Source organism: Macaca thibetana, chromosome 13, assembly GCF_024542745.1.
Source record: "Macaca thibetana thibetana isolate TM-01 chromosome 13, ASM2454274v1, whole genome shotgun sequence".
Lineage (NCBI taxonomy): Eukaryota > Metazoa > Chordata > Mammalia > Primates > Cercopithecidae > Macaca > Macaca thibetana.
In genome coordinates, this window is record NC_065590.1 from 16,298,512 (window position 1) to 16,316,320 (window position 17,809).

The 17,809-nt window shown below is 46.1% G+C and overlaps 1 protein-coding gene and 1 pseudogene across 2 annotated transcripts in view; one reads left to right on the forward strand and one right to left on the reverse strand.

The window, feature by feature from the left end:
- Window positions 1-17,809, reverse strand: part of MERTK (MER proto-oncogene, tyrosine kinase) — a 135,373-nt gene that overhangs the window by 82,259 nt on the left and 35,305 nt on the right. The window contains exon 3 of the mRNA XM_050753006.1: window positions 2,716-2,816. Coding sequence (XP_050608963.1) covers window positions 2,716-2,816 — 101 coding nt within the window. The remainder of the gene's footprint in view (window positions 1-2,715; window positions 2,817-17,809) is intronic.
- LOC126933765 (RNA transcription, translation and transport factor protein-like) lies at window positions 6,636-7,422 on the forward strand (annotated as a pseudogene). The gene has a single exon (XR_007718725.1). The product of XR_007718725.1 is annotated as an RNA transcription, translation and transport factor protein-like (transcript).

Genomic DNA, 17,809 nt, shown 5'->3' on the forward strand with positions numbered 1-17,809 from the left:
CGACCTCAAGTGATCCATCCCCCTTGGCCTCCCAAAGTGCTGGGATTACAGACATGAGACACCACACCCAGCCTTGGCAACAGATTTCTTTATCTACTGCGTCACCACCGCGCCTAGCTTAGCAACAGATTTCTTTTTTTTTTTTTTTTTTTTTTTGAGACGGAGTCTCGCTCTGTAGCCCAGGCTGGAGTGCAGTGGCCGGATCTCGGCTCACTGCAAGCTCCGCCTCCCGGGTTCACGCCATTCTCCGGCCTCAGCCTCCCGAGTAGCTGGGACTACAGGCGCCCGCCACCTCGCCCGGCTAGTTTTTTGTATTTCTTAGTAGAGACGGGGTTTCACCGTGTTAGCCAGGATGGTCTCGATCTCCTGACCTCGTGATCCACCCGTCTCGGCCTCCCAAAGTGCTGGGATTACAGGCTTGAGCCACCGCGCCCGGCCAACAGATTTCTTTATCTACTTCGTCAGTCAGGTCTGTATTCATCAGTTTTCACCTCCTTAAGTTGGATAAGAAGGAGCACAGAGGCTAATTCCTGCCAGTCTACCTTAAGCCAGCTTTCTAGGACGCTTTGCCAAAGGGGCTATAAATAGTGATTCAGAACTGGTTTTACCAGAAGGCAGGCCACAGGCAGTTCTTACATCAGGTGTTGCTCAAACTCCTGGGACTGACCAGTTGGCAGGTTTTCAGTATTTCTTACCAAAATAAACACAGAGTAAAACATGGCTATGTAATAGATCTGTCCATGGTATGAAGACATTCTATTATGTGTGTGACTTTCAGATGGGTCATAACGAATTTTAAAATCCACAGCCTTGTATAAGTCTGAGTGCTTTTCAATGAAAAGCACTCATGAAAAAACAGTATAAACATAGTTGCAATTACAATCCTTAGATCTACTGTAATTTCCAAAATCAAGGCCCCAAGGAAGCTCAGAGAAAGCCGGTCAGTACAGTCAGTACTTATTTGGGGCAGGTGTTCAAAAATATAACAAGTCCGAAAAGTGTTCTTTTGGGGATTGGGAAGTCACAGATCTAGTTCCAGCAAGAATGATGTGGCAGTTATGTGTAATGGAATTCTTTTGTCCTGTTTCAAGGTTTTTTGAAACTCTCTTTGGACTTAATATGTTCCTGCTCTGGGCATTTTTTCTGGGATTCTGACGAATAAAATCTCCTCTAAATATTTTTTCCCCAAATTAGCTGCAAATGTAGGAAACCCCCTCTTTGGCTGATGGTGACATAACCCTGAGAAAGAGCTGTTCAGCCTGGGATAGGCCCAAAGCAAAGGTCATGAAGAGATGAAAAGACTCCTCTGAGGGAGTCTTTTCCGTCTTCCCCACTCACTCCTCCTCCTTCCTTCCATCTGTGCTCCCTGAGGCTTCTCTCCACATTGGTGGGCATCAATTTCAGGTTCACAAAAGAATGGGTAGCACAGCAGCCTTTCAGTGGGAGATGTTTCTGATTAAAAACCTAATCACCAGCTGGGCGCGGTGGCTCACACCTGTAATCCCAGCACTTTGGGAGGCCGAGGCGGGTGGATCACAAGGTCAGGAGATCGAGACCATCCTGGCTAACACGGTGAAACCCCGTCTCTACTAAAAATACAAAAAATTAGCCGGGCGCGGTGGCGGGCGCCTGTAGTCCCAGCTACTCAGGAGGCTGAGGAAGGAGAATGGCGTGAACCCAGGGGGCGGAGCTTGCAGTGAGCTGAGATCGCGCCACTGCACTCCAGCCTGGGCGACAGAGCGAGACTCCGTCTCAAAAAAAAAAAAAAAAAAAAAAAAAAGCTAATCACCTGCTCTAAAGCCTGTGATGAGGAAGGTCAGGATAAAGCAGAAAAGGGAGGTGACCTAATGGCTCTGCTAAGAGAGGCACCTCACAGAGCAGGGGCACAAGGGCCCCCGAGGGAAGTCCCCGGGGGTAGTGAGGAGTGACCACTGGGGGTGATAATAAAGATGCTTCCTCCTTGCAACCCTGCCATTGCAGAACCAGGCATGCAAACCCCCAACTCAGGGCACCAAACCTAGGACCTGGGCTCACCTGTGCATCAGCTCACATTGCCCATTAGAGTTCAAGTGCCTTGAGGGCAGAGACTGCGTTTTCCTAGCCTGATGTCTCATCCCTCACCCCCACGGACCTTCATATGATGTCATGGAATTTCTCTGAACCATGCACCTGACAGATACCAGTGCCCAAAAGAAGTCTCAGGCTGAGCTGTTGAGCCAGTCCAGGAAAACCACTCACTCCTCAGGGTTTCACTGTCTGCACAGGCAAGACAGGAAAAGATGCTGAATAATAAGCCAGTAGCCACTTGACCAGGTGAGTGGTATCTGGTACCAGCACTGGAAACTGGAGAGTAGAACGCATTTTGCTTCTTAAAAAGAAGTCTCCAGTTTATTTTTATTGTAAATAATCTGTGGACAAGGAAGTCCGAAATCTCTTTGTATCTCACCTTTAATGCCTAGAATAGAGCTCAAACTTCAGGAACTGAATTCATTTCATTATTACTTATAGACTACAAAGAGGAGTACCTTGTACAATTTCGGTGCTGATAGATTTGCAAGGTTTGCGTACAGAGGCAAGGTTTGCGTACAGAGGCAAGGTTTGCGTACAGAGTTATAAATGGGCAGGCAAAACTCTAGAGTATTATACATAAAACATTTAACACAGGCCCTAAAACAAACAGCTCTCTGGCAATGGGACTCTGGTCTGTGGACTTACCTTGCACTTCGATGTAGATGGGATCAGACACGATCTCTTCATTGTTTATTTTCATCTTACAGATATACGACCCATTGTCTGAACGCTGCACACTGGTTATGCTACAAAGAAAAACACATAAAGATATTTACGGTGACTACCCTTTGACTCCCTATTAAAGGACTGGAAACTTCTTCAACTTCTTTGTCATATGCTGTGAGAATTAATTTTATATGTCAGCTTGGATAGGCCATTGCACTCAGTTGTTTGGTCAAATCTTAGCCTCGATGTTGCTGTGAAGGTACTTTTCACATGTCACTGATATTTAAAGCAGCAGCCTTTGAATAAAGCACATTACTCTTCATGATGGGGGTAGGCCCCATCCAAACAGTTGAAGGCCTTATAAGAAAAAGACAGAGGTCCCCAGTGAAAGAGAGGATTCTGTTTCCAAACTGCCTTAGGACTCAAGACTGCAACATCAAGTCTTTCATGGGTCTCCAGCCAACACCCTGCTGATTCCATATTTGTCAGCTTCCACTGTGTGTGAGCTAATTCCTTAAAATAAATCTCTTTCTCTCTCTTTCTAGATAAAGCTGTAGATGCAGATCCTATAGGTTCGGTTTCCTGGAAAAACCCTGACTAATATGTGTGCTATCACCTGTCTTGATTTTTTTTTTTGAGACAGACTCTGTCTCGCTTTGTTGCCCAGGCTAGAGTGCAATGGCATGATCTCAGCTCACTGCAACGTCTGCTTCCTGGGTTCAAGTGATTGTCCTGCCTCAGCCTCCTGAGTAGCTGGGATTACAGGCTTGTGCCACCACGCCCGGTTAATTTTTGCATTTTTGGTAGAGACAGGGATTTGCCATATTGGCCAGGCTGGCCTCGAACTTCCAACCTCAGGTGATCCACCCACCTTGGCCTCCCAAAGTGCTAGGATTATAGGCATGAGCCACCACACCTGGCCACCTGTCTTGATTTCTGTGGTAGACTCTGCACCAGTGGTTCTCTGGTGTACTTTTGGGGTACTGCACCCTCAAGGCATTTTGGAAATGCGTGGAGTTGTTTTTGGTGATCACAATGACTAGAGGGGCACCATGGGTTTTTAGGGGCCAAGGGCAACTGTTCCATATCCCAAATGACCTCCTGAGACTAGAACCTAACTCCATTTTATATACACACAAAGTCCTGTGTGGTTTCAATACGCACCTAATTTAACAGGACTGCAATGATCATAAAAATGGAGAGCTGGTAGCCTTTGTCCTATTTAGAACTTTCTGGGGCCCCAGCCATCATTTTGTAAAGTCCCTCACTGACAGCATGACTGTATTTGCAGCGGTCACAGGTCATATGCTTGAAGGTGCACCTAAGGTGCAAGTCCCTGGGTACTTAATGATCTCTCCTGGGGTGAACATGCCCAGTGTTTACATATTGAAATCCACATTTTTATTTTATTTTATTTTATTTTATTTGAGATGGGGTCTCGCTCTGTCACCCAAGCTGGAGTGCAGCTGCACCATCATGGCTCACTGCAGCCTTGAACTCCTGGGCTCAAGCCATCTTCCCAGCTCAGCCTCCCAAAGTGCTGGGATTACAGCCATGAGCCACGCTTCTCAGCCCGGGAACATTTTTAAATACTTTCAGATGCTCTCCAGAGGATTTGTGTATTGGCTCAAAGGCACTGCTCTTTAAACACAGCAAAGAAGACCCTGACCAGGGAAAGGAAGAAAAAGAAGAAATACATAGAAGGTCCACCTTCCTTCCTAGAAGCTTGCCTCCCTGTATAACCTATTTATCGCTAAGCAAAATAAATCTCATCCCGCAACCTGTGAAGGGCTGAGGCTTAAGGCTTGAAAGAGACCAGGAAGCTGTCAAGGGCAGAGGGGGCTCTATCCTGACCCATGGCCCCATAGGCAGGGGTGGCAGCTGCCAGGGGATAGCACGGCCTGGTCAGCATCTGGAGCAGACATCTGGTAGTGAGTGAGGTCCCCAGGTCTGAATGAGACACAGTTTCCCCAGGTTGAATTCAGTTTTCTGAACACTAAACATTTTAAATTTACTTCTTCCCAACAATACCATGTTGCAGATCCTCATTAGCCTGTGATAAATAGAGCAGCTAAGACACAGCTCAACAATGGCATCAGTCAGAACTCGGGGGATCAGAGGGGGTTCAAAGCTACTCAGGTTAACATTACTTCCTATTGTTCCCAGGATCCAGGAGTTAACAGTCCCCAGCTATTGCATTTCCTAATGTGTAAATGTGAGTGGCATCCCTTTGACTTGAAATACTCTGTCTTCCCCTTTCCCCTCGTTCCACAGGAGCAATATAATTTTGGAATGCACCTGATGAATGAATGGTGGGCATGAGGGAGGTCCCAGGGACCAAGGAAAGGCCAGATCCTTTCATGTTTTGGGGCAGTGGCTGGATGTCACAACGCCTAGAGGTTCCCAGGAGAAGATGAAAAGAGAATACACGGGACAAATATCTCCAAATAAGGAGCTAGCTGATCCTCTCCTGGTAGACCCCTGGATGTCACGGTGACAGGAAGGGTTGAAGAAAGATGGGGGAGAATTCTGTGCCTAGCATGATGCCCTGCCCATTGTGGGCAATGACTAGTGGTTGAGTGGTGACCCTGGCTTTCAGCAGTCCCTGAAGATCCTGCACAACAGATGGGCCTAGTCTTTGGAGTTCTAAGGGAAATGAAGGCTACTGAAGAGGGGTGCTTCTACATATTTCACAAATCCACTTTAGAAGAGGCATCATTTTCTTGAGGCAAGACCCAGGGGCTCAACAGAGTGAACCATGAGATCGGACAGACTGAGGACACTTGTGCCTTTGAAGACTGGCTCTACCTCAAGGTCTAGGACCCGGGAGTGGCAGCAGGCTTGCAGTTGGACTCAGGGAGACAGGGACCAGAGAGAAAGTGAAGGCCAGGAGGGAGGTGGGGCACAGCCCCAGGAAGGCAGCCTGAGGGGACTGCACCCAGACCAGAGGTGCAAAGCACACCTGGGCAGAGCCCCCAGAAGCTGAGAAACTATAAGGCACAAAGGATGGTTTGGCGACACACCCTAGACTGTAGAAATCAGACTGCATAAGATGCCCAGGAGAACCTTAAGCCAACCAGCAAGGAGGATACAGACCAGAAATAGAAAAGAAGCATGCAGAACACAAAGGGAACTCAATCAGAATTTTGTCTTTAGTCATTCATGGCAGGAAAGGCTTAGCAGTTGTCTGGTAACAGTAGGCGCCTGCATTAATTAGCAAGGCCAGACCCATGCCACCTATATTACAGCAAAGATTTTCCATAAATCATTATACTTGTCGCTTTCTAGACATCCAAGCGAAAGGCTCCCACTGGGAGGGTGGGGTGTGGGGTGGGGCTGGAGACAGGAGGAGTGGCTGTTCCTGGCTCTCCTCCCTCTCCCCAGAAAAACAGGAGGCTCAGTCTCCATGGAGGCTCAACCGGAAAGGCTCTGGGCTCAGAGCAGCAATCTAGGCATCCCAACAACCATGTAAGAGGAGCTCCAGAGGGAACACGAAGAGTGGATGCGGAAGGGGAGAAGTTCAAGAAAGTGCCCCAGCACTGAAGATGCGGATCTTTCCTCACCGGGCCCCCAGCTGGGCAGCACAGTAGGAGAAAAAAAATCCCCCCAAGGGGCTTCATCAGGGAACGCTACAACTCTAAGATGAGGTGAAGATCCTAAAAGCTTCCAGAGAGAAAAAAAGCAGATCACTCATGAATGAATCAGAATAGCATCCTGCTTCTCCAGAGCAACCCAGAACTCAAAGGGAAATATATCAATGACTTCCAAGTTAAAACAAAAAATATTTTCTTTTCAAACTCTGTACCCAGCCAAACTACCTCAAGGTGAAGGTAAAGAGAATGGCATTTTCAGGCCTGCAAGTCCCAGGAAGTTAGTGAAGGATGGGCTCCTTGCCAAAGTAAAAGAGTAAAAGCCAAAGAGTGCAAGAAGCAGGGAGCATGTTCCGATGCAAGCTGACGGCTCTCGATTCCCACAACCCGGCCAGCTTCAACTGCAAAGATGAAACGGAATTTAGAAACTTCATTGTTTGGTTTGAAGACCAGAAAATCAGACACTACAAGATTGAAGACAGAGGTAACTTAAGAAACATCCAAAGAACTTAAGAAACATCCCAAGTTCTTTGAAACGTATCTCAGAGATGTTAACTGTTCTTTCAAGATTCAAGATCAACAAGAAGCTGTTGACTGGCTTCTCGGTTTAGATGTTAGACTTGAATATGGAGATAATGCTGAAAAATACAAGGACTTAGTACCTGATAATGCAAAAACTGCTGACAATGCAACTAAAAATGCAGAACCATCGATACATTTGGATGTAAATAATCCTGATTTTAAGCCTGATGTGATGGCTTTGGCTAACCTGCTTCAGGTTCAGTGTCATGATGATTACTTGGTAATGCTTAAGGCGATTCAAATTTTGGTTCTGGAGCACCTGATACAGGAGGCAGTTGCTAAAGCAAATCAAACAAAAGAGGGCTTGCCTGTTGCTTTAGACAAACATATTCTTGGTTTTAACACAGGAGATGCAGTTCTTAATGAAGCTACTCAAATTCTGTGATTGCTGCATAGAGAAGAGCTCAGACAGCTACAAACAAAAAATAATGAAGCCATAGTAGCTGTTCAGGCAATTATTGCTGACGCAAGGACAGACCACAGACTGGGAAACGTTGGAAGACGAACACTTTAGGACTTCAGCTTCTCACCTATTTAGTACAAGTGGGAACGACGTACACTTCTGGCACGTTTGGAAATCAGTATATCACATTCTTGGGGGAGGAATCTCAGAAAATTGAGTATGTTCTAGAGGTTTACCACCATTACTTTTTTCTTTAACAAAGTTTAGGAAAGTAGAAAAAAAACATAAAACAAAAAACAAAAACAACAAGTAAAAGCCAAGAAAGATGACCTGGGCTCTAGGAATCAGGAGCTGGACCACAGGAGGAATAGGGGGTCCTCAGAATAGTAGTAAAGACAGCTGGACCCCAGACCCGGAGGGTAACCTGATTAGACAGAGGCAGAAGGAGGGAGCCAGGACAGGCATTTCCTAAATAAATAAATAAATAAATAAATAAATATCAGTACTGATAATTTTGTCATGGTGGGAGAAGATGCATACATGATGCACACATTCCTTTAGAGTTTAGAGAAGAATGAGTGATTGATACTTAGGAAATTATTAAATTCAAGATAATCAAAAAGCTACTCAAGAATTGCTATGGGACTGGGCACAGAGGCTCATGCCTGTAATCCCAGTACTTTGGGAGGCTAAGGTGAGAGAGTTATTTGAGGCCAGGAGTTTGAGATCAGCCTGGGCAACATAACGAGAACTCATCTCTTACCAAAAAAAATAAAAAATAAAAAATAAAAATTAGCTGGTCATGGTGGCACATGCCTGTAGCCCCAGCTACTTGGGAGGCTAACGTGGGAGGATTGTTTAAGCCCAAGAGTTTGAGGCTGCAGTGAGCTGTGATCACACACTGCAATCCAGCCTGGAAGACAGAGACCCAGTCTCAAATAAATAATTAATTAATTAAGCGCTAAGTCCTTAAGTGCTACGGCTTGAATATTCCCTTCAAAACCTGTATTAAAACTTAATCCCCAATATGGCAGTATGGAGAGGTGAGGCTTTTAAGAGGTGATTAATCCATTCATGGATTAATAATGGGATCAAGGATGAATGGGAGTGGAACTGGCAGCTTTGTAAGAAGAGGAAGAGAGACCTGAGCTAGCACACGAGCACACTCAGCCCCCTCACCATGTGATGCCCTGCGCTGCCTTACGACCCTGCAGAGTCGCATCAGCAAGAAGACCATCATCAGCTGAGGGTCCTTGACCTTAAATGTCCCGGCCTCCTTAACTGTGAGAAATAAATTTTCTTTCTTTATAATTTACTCAGTTTCAAGTCTTCTTTTACAAGTAACAGAAAATGGACTAAGATAAGAAGTAAAATATAATTATAGCATATTACATGATTCAGCTGAAAATAGAATTTCCATAGCCACAAAAAAACACCGTGGGTACTGATTTAACCACAGCTATGAGTAGCATTCTATTAGATTAACACACCATGCTGGAGACAAGCACACACATACAGACATACATAGGATTACATACGGATTGAATATATCTGGAAAGATACCCAAGAGATGGGTAACCTCCATTCCCCACAGGGAGAGGGCTGGGGGCTGGAGTGGAAAAAAGACTTTTTGAATAGTCAGAATGTTTTACCACTGCTTAAGAAAAATGGCACAAAAATCTCATCAGATTTTGGTCAAATACAAACATCTGAAAGAGGGAAGACAAAAGAAATGGTACGGCCGGGTGCGGTGGCTCAAGCCTGTAATCCCAGCACTTTGGGAGGCCGAGACGGGCGGATCACGAGGTCAGGAGATCGAGACCATCCTGACTAACACGGTGAAACCCCGTCTCTACTAAAAAATACAAAAAACTAGCCGGGCGTGGTGGCAGCGCCCGTGGTCCCAGCTACTCGGGAGGCTGAAGCAGGAGAATGGCGTGAACCCAGGAGGCGGAGCTTGCAGTGAGCTGAGATCTGGCCACTGCACTCCAGCCTGAGCGACAGAGCAAGACTCCGTTCCAAAAAAAGAAATGGCACATACTCAGCTGCAGTGTCTAGACAGGAACCACCTGGGCACAGCTGCATGGCCAGCAGCTGCAGAAGCCCATCACCCCAGGCCAGCACAGGCTGGGTTAGCCCAGGCACATCTTACACACACACAGCATGTCTCTCATCCTCAGTCCTTACCACTGCTAGTCTGGCCTGCTCAGAAATGACTTGGAAGTAGCAGTTATGCTCTAGAATCTTTTCAAAAGAAATACAAAAAAGGACAAATATTGTATGATGCCACCTATATGCGGTAGTTGGAGTAGTCAGACTCACAGAGAAAGAAAGTAGACTGCGGGAGGCTGAGGCAGAAGGATCACCTGAGCCCAGGAGTTCAAGACCAGCCTAGACAACATGGCAAAACCCTGTCTCTACAAATACCAAAAATAAATAAATAAATAAATAAATAAATAAATAGCTAGGTGCAGTGGCTCATGCCTGTGGTCCAAGCTACTGGGGAAGCTGAGGTGGGAGGATCTCTTGAGCCTGAGAGGTTGAGGCTGCAATCAGCCGTGATCGCACCACTGCACTCTAGCCTGGGCAACAGAGTGAGACCGTCTCAAGAAAAATAAATAAATAAAATAAAATAAAATAAAAATAAAGTAGAGTAGTGGTTACTAGGGGTGGGGAGAGTGAGGAATGGGGGGATTATTGTTTCATGGTACAGTGCTTCAGCTTAGGATGACTAAAAAGTTCTGGAGATGGATACACAACACGTGGTGATGGTTGCACAAAAACATGAATTCCACTGAATTGTACACTCAAAACGGGCTGAAATGGGGGACTTTATGTTATGTATATTTTACCATGTCAAAAAAATTAAAAATGAAAAAAAATTATTTGAAGAAATAGGTCCACTGTAAGCACCCTGTTTTCACCTGCCGCCGTTCACATGGTGCTGACGGGGTAACCCAAGGGCAAGGAACTCCCAGCTGAAAGGAAGTCTCGTGAACAGGACGCAAGTCAGAAAGTATCAGACATCTGTGGTTAATAACAGCTTTTCCAGCAGATGGTTAGGTTAAATAAATTAGGTTTTTATTTTCTAGATTCTGTTCTCGTTGCCACCAAGAACAGCAGAATAAAGAACCGGCAACAGGCATCAGTCAACCCTAAGGAAGGCAAGATAGGAGGGAAAAGCCCAGCACAGAGAGCCCATGGGGGCCCCCAAAACACAGCATCCCAGTGCCAGGAGCCGACACGGAGATGGGGGCCCCAAAAACACAGCATCCCAGTGCCAGGAGCCCGCACAGAGATGGGGACCCCAAAAACACAGCATCCACACTGCCAGGAGCCGACATGGAGATGGGGGCCCCAAAGACACAGCATCCCAGTGCCAGGAGCCTGCACAGAGATGGGGGCCCCAAAAACACAGCATCCCAGTGCCAGGAGCCTGCACAGAGATGGGGGCCCCAAAAACACAGCATCCCAGTGCCAGGAGCCTGCACGGAGACGGGGGCCCCAAGACACAGCATCCCAGTGCCAAGAGCCCTGGGATGATGGGGACATCCCAGCACACAGAGATGGGGGCCCCAAAAACACAGGATCCATACTGCCAGGAGCCGACACAGAGATGGGGGCCCCAAAGACACAGCATCCCAGTGCCAGGAGCCTGCAGAGAGATGGGGGCCCCAAAAACACAGCATCCCAGTGCCAGGAGCCTGCAGAGAGATGGGGGCCCCAAAAACACAGCATCCCAGTGCCAGGAGCCTGCACGGAGATGGGGACCCCAGAAACACAGCATCCCAGTGCCACGAGCCGACTCAGAGACAGGGGCCCCAAGACACAGCATCCCAGTGCCAGGAGCCGACACGGAGACGGGAGCCCCAAAAACACAGCATCCTAGTGCCAGGAGCCCGCACAGAGACGGGGACCCCAAAGGACACAGGATGTCAGGAGACCCAAACTACCCACTTTTTTAATTTTCAAAGCAGTGTTGCTCTGTTGCCCAGGCTGGAGTGGATCATGGCTCACTGCAGCTTCAAACTCCTGGGCTCAAGTGATCTTCCCACCTCAGCCTCCTGAGTAGCTGGGACCACAAGTGTGCACCACCACGTCTGCCTAATTTTTTTTTTTTTTTGTTATTATTTTTTGTAGCAATTGGGTCCTACTGCGTTGCTCAGACCGGTCTCGAACTCCTGGGCTCAAGTAATCCTCCCTCCTTGGCTTCCCAAAGTGCTGGGATTACAGGCGTAAGCCACCGTGCCTGGCCCCAACGTAACATTTTTACAAAGAAAATTTAATGAAATCTCCCTTAGTCTTTCCAGAGTACATGGGATTCGTACTTACATGCCCATGAGCTCCTATTATTTCCATCTTTCTTCACCAAGTTTCAATTAACTGAGGTTTGATTGCAAGATGTGGTTGCTCCTGAGTGGCAGAAGTGTACCTCCCCCAGTCTTGATGCCAGTTCCTCCTCCTCTAAATCAATACTTCAAGGACAAATCTAAAATCTGAAGGCAACAGTACCTTAGCACTGCTGCACCTGATGCTTGATTTGGCCCTTCCCCTCCATTCTGTTCACAACCACAAGCAGGAGGACAGAGACCAGTTCTGTCCAACTTGCCTCAATGTTCAGCCATCCATTCAGTTAACTATGCCACCGACAAACAATGAATTGCCAAGAACAACTTCATATGCAAGGAAGGCCATTTTGATAACTAGCGTGTACTTGCCTATGTGTATTGATTTTTATAATAGCTCTATTTCTTGGTGTCTAAAATGACATCGTCAGTGAATGTTACAGCTTTCCTTAAATGACTTTATCACAGTCCTTTCTTCCTTTGGAAGGGAGAGAGCTATATGACAGCAGGGGCCACTATGGGAAAGAGGGTGTCAGAGCAATGGAAGGTGTGAGGAGTAACCAAAGCTCTGGGCCATTAGATACTCTAAACCACATCTTCAACTTGGACCGGTGCTGTTTTAGGACCAAAGACCAGATGCTTTCCCTTCTCTTCCCCTTAAATGTAAGACCTGAAACCATAAAAACTCTAGAAGAAAACCTAGACAGTACCATTCAGGGCATAGGCATGGGCAAAGACTTCATGATGAAAACACCAAAAGCAATGGCAACAAAAGCCAAAATTGACAAATGGGATCTAATTAAACTAAAGAGCTTTTGCACGGCAAAAGAAACTATCATCAGAGTGAACAGACAACCTATAGAATGCAACAAATTTTTGCAATCTATCCATCTGACAAAGGGCTAATATCCAGAATCTACAAAGAACTTGAACAAATTTACAAGAAAAAAACAAACAACTCCATCAAAAAGTGGGCAAAGGATATGAACAGACACTTCTCAAAAGAAGACATTTATGCGGACAACAAACATATGAAAAAAAGCTCATCATTATTGGTCATTGGAGAAAGGCAAATCAAAACCACAATGAGATACCATCTCACACCAGTTTAAATGGTGATCATTAAAAAGTCACGAAGCAACAGATGCTGGAGAGGATGTGGAGAAATACGAACACTTTTACACTGTTGGTGGGAGTGTACATTAATTCAACCATTGTGGAAGACAGTGTGGCAATTCCTCAAGGATCTAGAACCAGAAATACCATTTGACCCAGCCATCCCATTACTGGGTATATACCCAAAGGACTATAAATCATTCTGCTATAAAGACATATGCACACATATGTTTATTACAGCACCATTCGCAATAGCAAAGACTTGGAATCAAACCAAATGTCCATTAATGATAGACTGGATTAAGAAAATGTGGCACATATATGCCATGGAATACTATGCAGCCATAAAAAAAGGATGAGTTCATGTCCTTTTCAGGGACATGAATGAAGCTGGAAACCATCATTCTCAGCAAACTAACACAGGAACAGAAAATCAAATATTGCATGTTCTCACTCATAAGTGGGAATTGAACAATGAGAACACATGGACACAGGGAGGGGAACTTTCACACATCGGGGCCTGTCAGAGGTGGGGGCTAAGGGAGGGATAGCATTAGGAGAAATACCTAAGGTAGATGATGGGTTGATGGGTGTAGCAAAGCACTATGGCACGTGTATACCTATGTAACAAACCTGCACATTCTGCACATGTATCCCAGAACTCAAAGTATAATGAAAAGAAAGATAAACACAGGGTCAGTCTCTAGTAACTCACAATTGTGTCATATTTAAAGAATGAGTTCTGATACAGAGTATCGGGTCCTCCTCAATCTAGAGACCTCATCATTTTAAAAATTCACATAAATTCTGCCTGTTCTTTTTTTTTTTTTTTTTTTTTTTGAGACGGAGTCTCGCTCTGTCGTGCAGGCTGGAATGCAGTGACTTGATGTCAGCTCATTGCAAGCTCCACCTCCCAGGTTCATGCCATTCTCCTGCCTCAGCCTCCCGAGTACTGGGACTACAGGCGCCCACCACCACACCCAGCTAATTTTTTGTATTTTTAATAGAGATGGGGTTTCACCGTGTTAGCCAGGATGGTCTTGATCTCCTGACCTCATGATCCACCCACCTTGGCCTCCCAAAGTGCTGGGATTACAGGCGTGAGCCACCGCACACGGCCAAATTCTTATGGGAATTTCTGTGTGTGATCCTAATACCTTTTAGAAAAAAAAGGTCCCGGCCGGGCGTGGTGGCTCAAGCCTGTAATCCCAGCACTTTGGGAGGCCGAGACGGGTGGATCACGAGGTCAGGAGATCGAGACCATCCTGGCTAACACGGTGAAACCCCATCTCTACTAAAAAATACAAAAAACTAGCCGGGCGAGGTGGCGGGCGCCTGTAGTCCCAGCTACTCGGGAGGCTGAGGCAGGAGAATGGCGTGAACCCGGGAGGCGGAGCTTGCAGTGAGCCGAGATCCAGCCACTGCACTCCAGCCTGGGTGACAGAGCGAGACTCCGTCTCAAAAAAAAAAAAAAAAAGGTCCCATGACCAAACTGAAAATACCAGGTGTTTCTCTCTAGAGACCTTTTGACGCCTGCCAATATACATCCATGTTCTCTTCCCCTAGTGATTTTAATTGCATATTCTCTTGAATAAACATAGTCCATACAGATGTTGCTAATGGCAACTCCAGCAAAATTGCAGGCTAATGAATTTCTAATAAAATTACATATATTGAAAGCCTAAAACTATTTTTTAACTCTTCACTGTTCCTGGGAGCCACAGTAGATTTCCTTAGGGCCCAGGAGATGTGAGAAGAGAGGTCACTACAGGTGTGCAAATCAGGCTCCCTGTTTAAGTAAGACTAGCTCACTGCCTAGTGACCCTACTCACAGGGCTCTATGTCCTCACCTAAAAAACACTGCACGTTTAGGGTCTCCAACATCATCCTCTCTTGCCAAGAAATTATATAAATATTTGTCATCTTGATTAAGTAACTATTGACAGGGCAGGAGTATTGCAATCTTGGACAAGCACTGTCATTCTAAAGTTCACCTTGATTAAAAACCGCCTAAATCTAAAGGGCATCAGCCTAATGGCTAAGGTCAGCATGACCATAAACCACAAATAACATCTCCAACCAAAAACATTCCAAACCCCTCCCCGACCAGAGACATGCCAGCCCCGAGATAAAGTCCCCTTCAGCCCAGAGAGATATCAGCCCCAAGATAACCTCCCCTCTGACCAGAGACATTCCAACCCTGCCATAAACTTCTCCCCAACATACAAACATTCCAAGCTTGTGATAAGCCGCTTACCCTAAAACTAATATATGCTTTTAGGCTATAAAAGTTAATGCTCCTCACTGAAATCGGCCAGAAGCCCCTCTCAGGTTTATTTCTCTAAAATAAACCCATCTTTGACGGTTAAGCTGCATTTCGTGTTTATTTCCTCTTTCTTTAACTCTTACAACTATAATTTATTTCACTGAATCGCTCTACAGTTACTGTGCCCCTGAACATTACCTTAATAAAGTTGAAGAATCATACACAGGCAAATTTGGTATCATCCTGTATGCTGCCTAATTCAATGAAATGCTCATCATTTGCAAAAATTCTGATCACTAAATTTGCTTTCAGGCTTAGTTTGGAGGTCAAATAAGATTTTTCTCCTTTAGAATGAGTTTATATGTAATAAGCTGAATACAAACAGTAGAATAAATTCTACTCCAAACTTGTAAAGTTCTCAAAATAATACCCAGGTCATCTTCTGCACTCTAAAGACATGGGTCCAAAACAAGAAACTGACTAATCAAAATTTTAAAACTTTACAATTTAAGTCCTCTGAACAGCTCATGGCATCTGAGAGCAGAAGTAGAGCTGGCAGTCACATGGTCCAAGTTCATCTCTTCCTTTGGAAAATAGACCAGGGAAGATGAGGCAGCTCACCCACAGTCATGCACTGGCCAAGTCCAGAGAGACAGCAGGGTAGGGCTATGCTCCCCTCCTAGGTGACACCCAATGAGACCAATGTGCCAGCTTGCTGTTCCTGAAATCTTTAAACTACTCCTCATTCACTTCTTCTTTCTTTTTTTTTTTCTTTTGAGATGGAGCCTTGCTTTGTTGCCAGGCTGGAGTGCAGTGGTGCAATCTCAGCTCACTGCAACCTCCACCTCCCAGGTGTAAGCGATTCTCCTGCCTCAGCCTCCAGAGTATTTGGGACTATAGGCGTGCGCCACCACGCCTGGCAAATTTTTGCATCTTTAGTAGAGACGGGGTTTCACCATGTTGGCCAGGATGGTATTGATCTCTTGACCTCGTGACTTGCCCGCCTCAGTCATTCACTTATTATTAAATGATAGTTTTACTTCTCTCTTCAGAAGCTATGTCTATATAATTGTAAGAAAGCTGCTTTTTATAGTTGATGTAGAAAAAATATAGTCAAATCTCCTAAGCAGTCTTAGCCACTGGCTGAGAATGGCTGCGGAGAGACCCAGCCAGAGTAATGTGGAAGTTGCATTCTTCGCCTGGAGGCTAAGGGGTTATCCGCTAACCAAGCCTACAACCTGGGGGAAAAATGTGAAAAAATAGGGCACATCTTGTGAAAGTGTTGGCACAGTAACCCAAGTAGTTAGGTCTGTGGTAATTGTGAGGTGGTTTTCTGAAAAGGAAACAAAATGATTCACTAAAAGGCATGACACAGCGTGGGACGGTGCCAAGTATCATGTCAGAGAAAGTGAAAATGTAACAGATCAAAGAAGGCTCCGTTCCAAAGTGGAAGAATTGCAGGAAAAAGCTTCTCCCTTCCACGCTGTGTGGCTCTGACCTCATTCTGTGCTTTTAACAACCACAGGCCAACCCAATTCTAAAACCGTGTATGCAACAAAGTCCTCATGCAAAAAACAAAAACAGAAAAGCAAAACACCTCCTGGCTAAGACGAAAGGGTGGAGAATACAAAAGGGGTGGCGAGAAGAGAAGCATCTACCTGCCCATCTGCAGCATTCTGAGACATGACAGCTGGATCTCTGGGAAAACAGAGTATTCCAGATATAAGTCCTGGCTTAGCTTATCCCTGTCACACACAACACCCCACCTCATCTAGCTTGCTCTTAAAAAACAAAGTGGAGGCCGGGGGCGGTGGCTCAAGCCTGTAATCCCAGCACTTTGGGAGGCCGAGACGGGCGGATCACGAGGTCAAGAGATCGTGACCATCCTGGCTAACGCGGTGAAACCCCGTCTCTACTAAAAAAAAATACAAAAAACTAGCCGGGCGAGGTGGTGGGCGCCTGCAGTCCCAGCTACTCGGGAGCCTGAGGCAGGAGAATGGCACAAACCCGGGAGGCGGAGCTTGCAGTGAGCTGAGATCCGGCCACTGCACTCCAGCCTGGGCGACAGAGCGAGACTCCATCTCAAAAAAAAACAAAAACAAAAACAAAAAAAACAAAGTGGAGTACTGAGATGATGGTCTGAGGCTTAGGGCCTCATTTCCAGAGACAGACTTTCCATCTCTTCCTGCCCCACAGTGCACGGGGGATACATCAGCACTGGGAGGCAGTGAGGAGAGGTGGAAGGCAGGGGCGGCAGGGTAACTGAAGGGATGAGAAAGCTGCACTGGTTTTTATTTTTCGGGGTTTTTTTTTTTTGAGACAGGGTCTCACTATGTTGCCCAGGCTGGGATGCAGTGGTTAGTCACAGGTGCAATCGCACTACTGATCAGTGCAGGAGTTTTGACCAGCTCCATTTCTGACCTGGGCCAGTTCACTCCTCCTTAGGCAACCTGATGGTCCCCTGCTTTTGGTGGCGGTGGGGGGGTCCCCATATTGATGCAGACACCCAACTGGCATAGCACACTGCAGCCCAGAACTCTCAAGCTCAAGTAATTGCTCTGTTTAAAAAGCCCCACTGGCCAGGGTGATTTTGAAGTCTCCTCCTACCCGGTAAGAAACACTGTTCCCACTCACTGGTAGAGCTCTTGGGTCCAGCTGTACTTGATATGATATGTAGGTCAGGTGGGAAGTAGCATCCCAGGCCCAGCCCCTGAGTATCTGCTAACCAACAGTTCCAACACTGCCAAGCTCAGATTGAACACATAGTCAG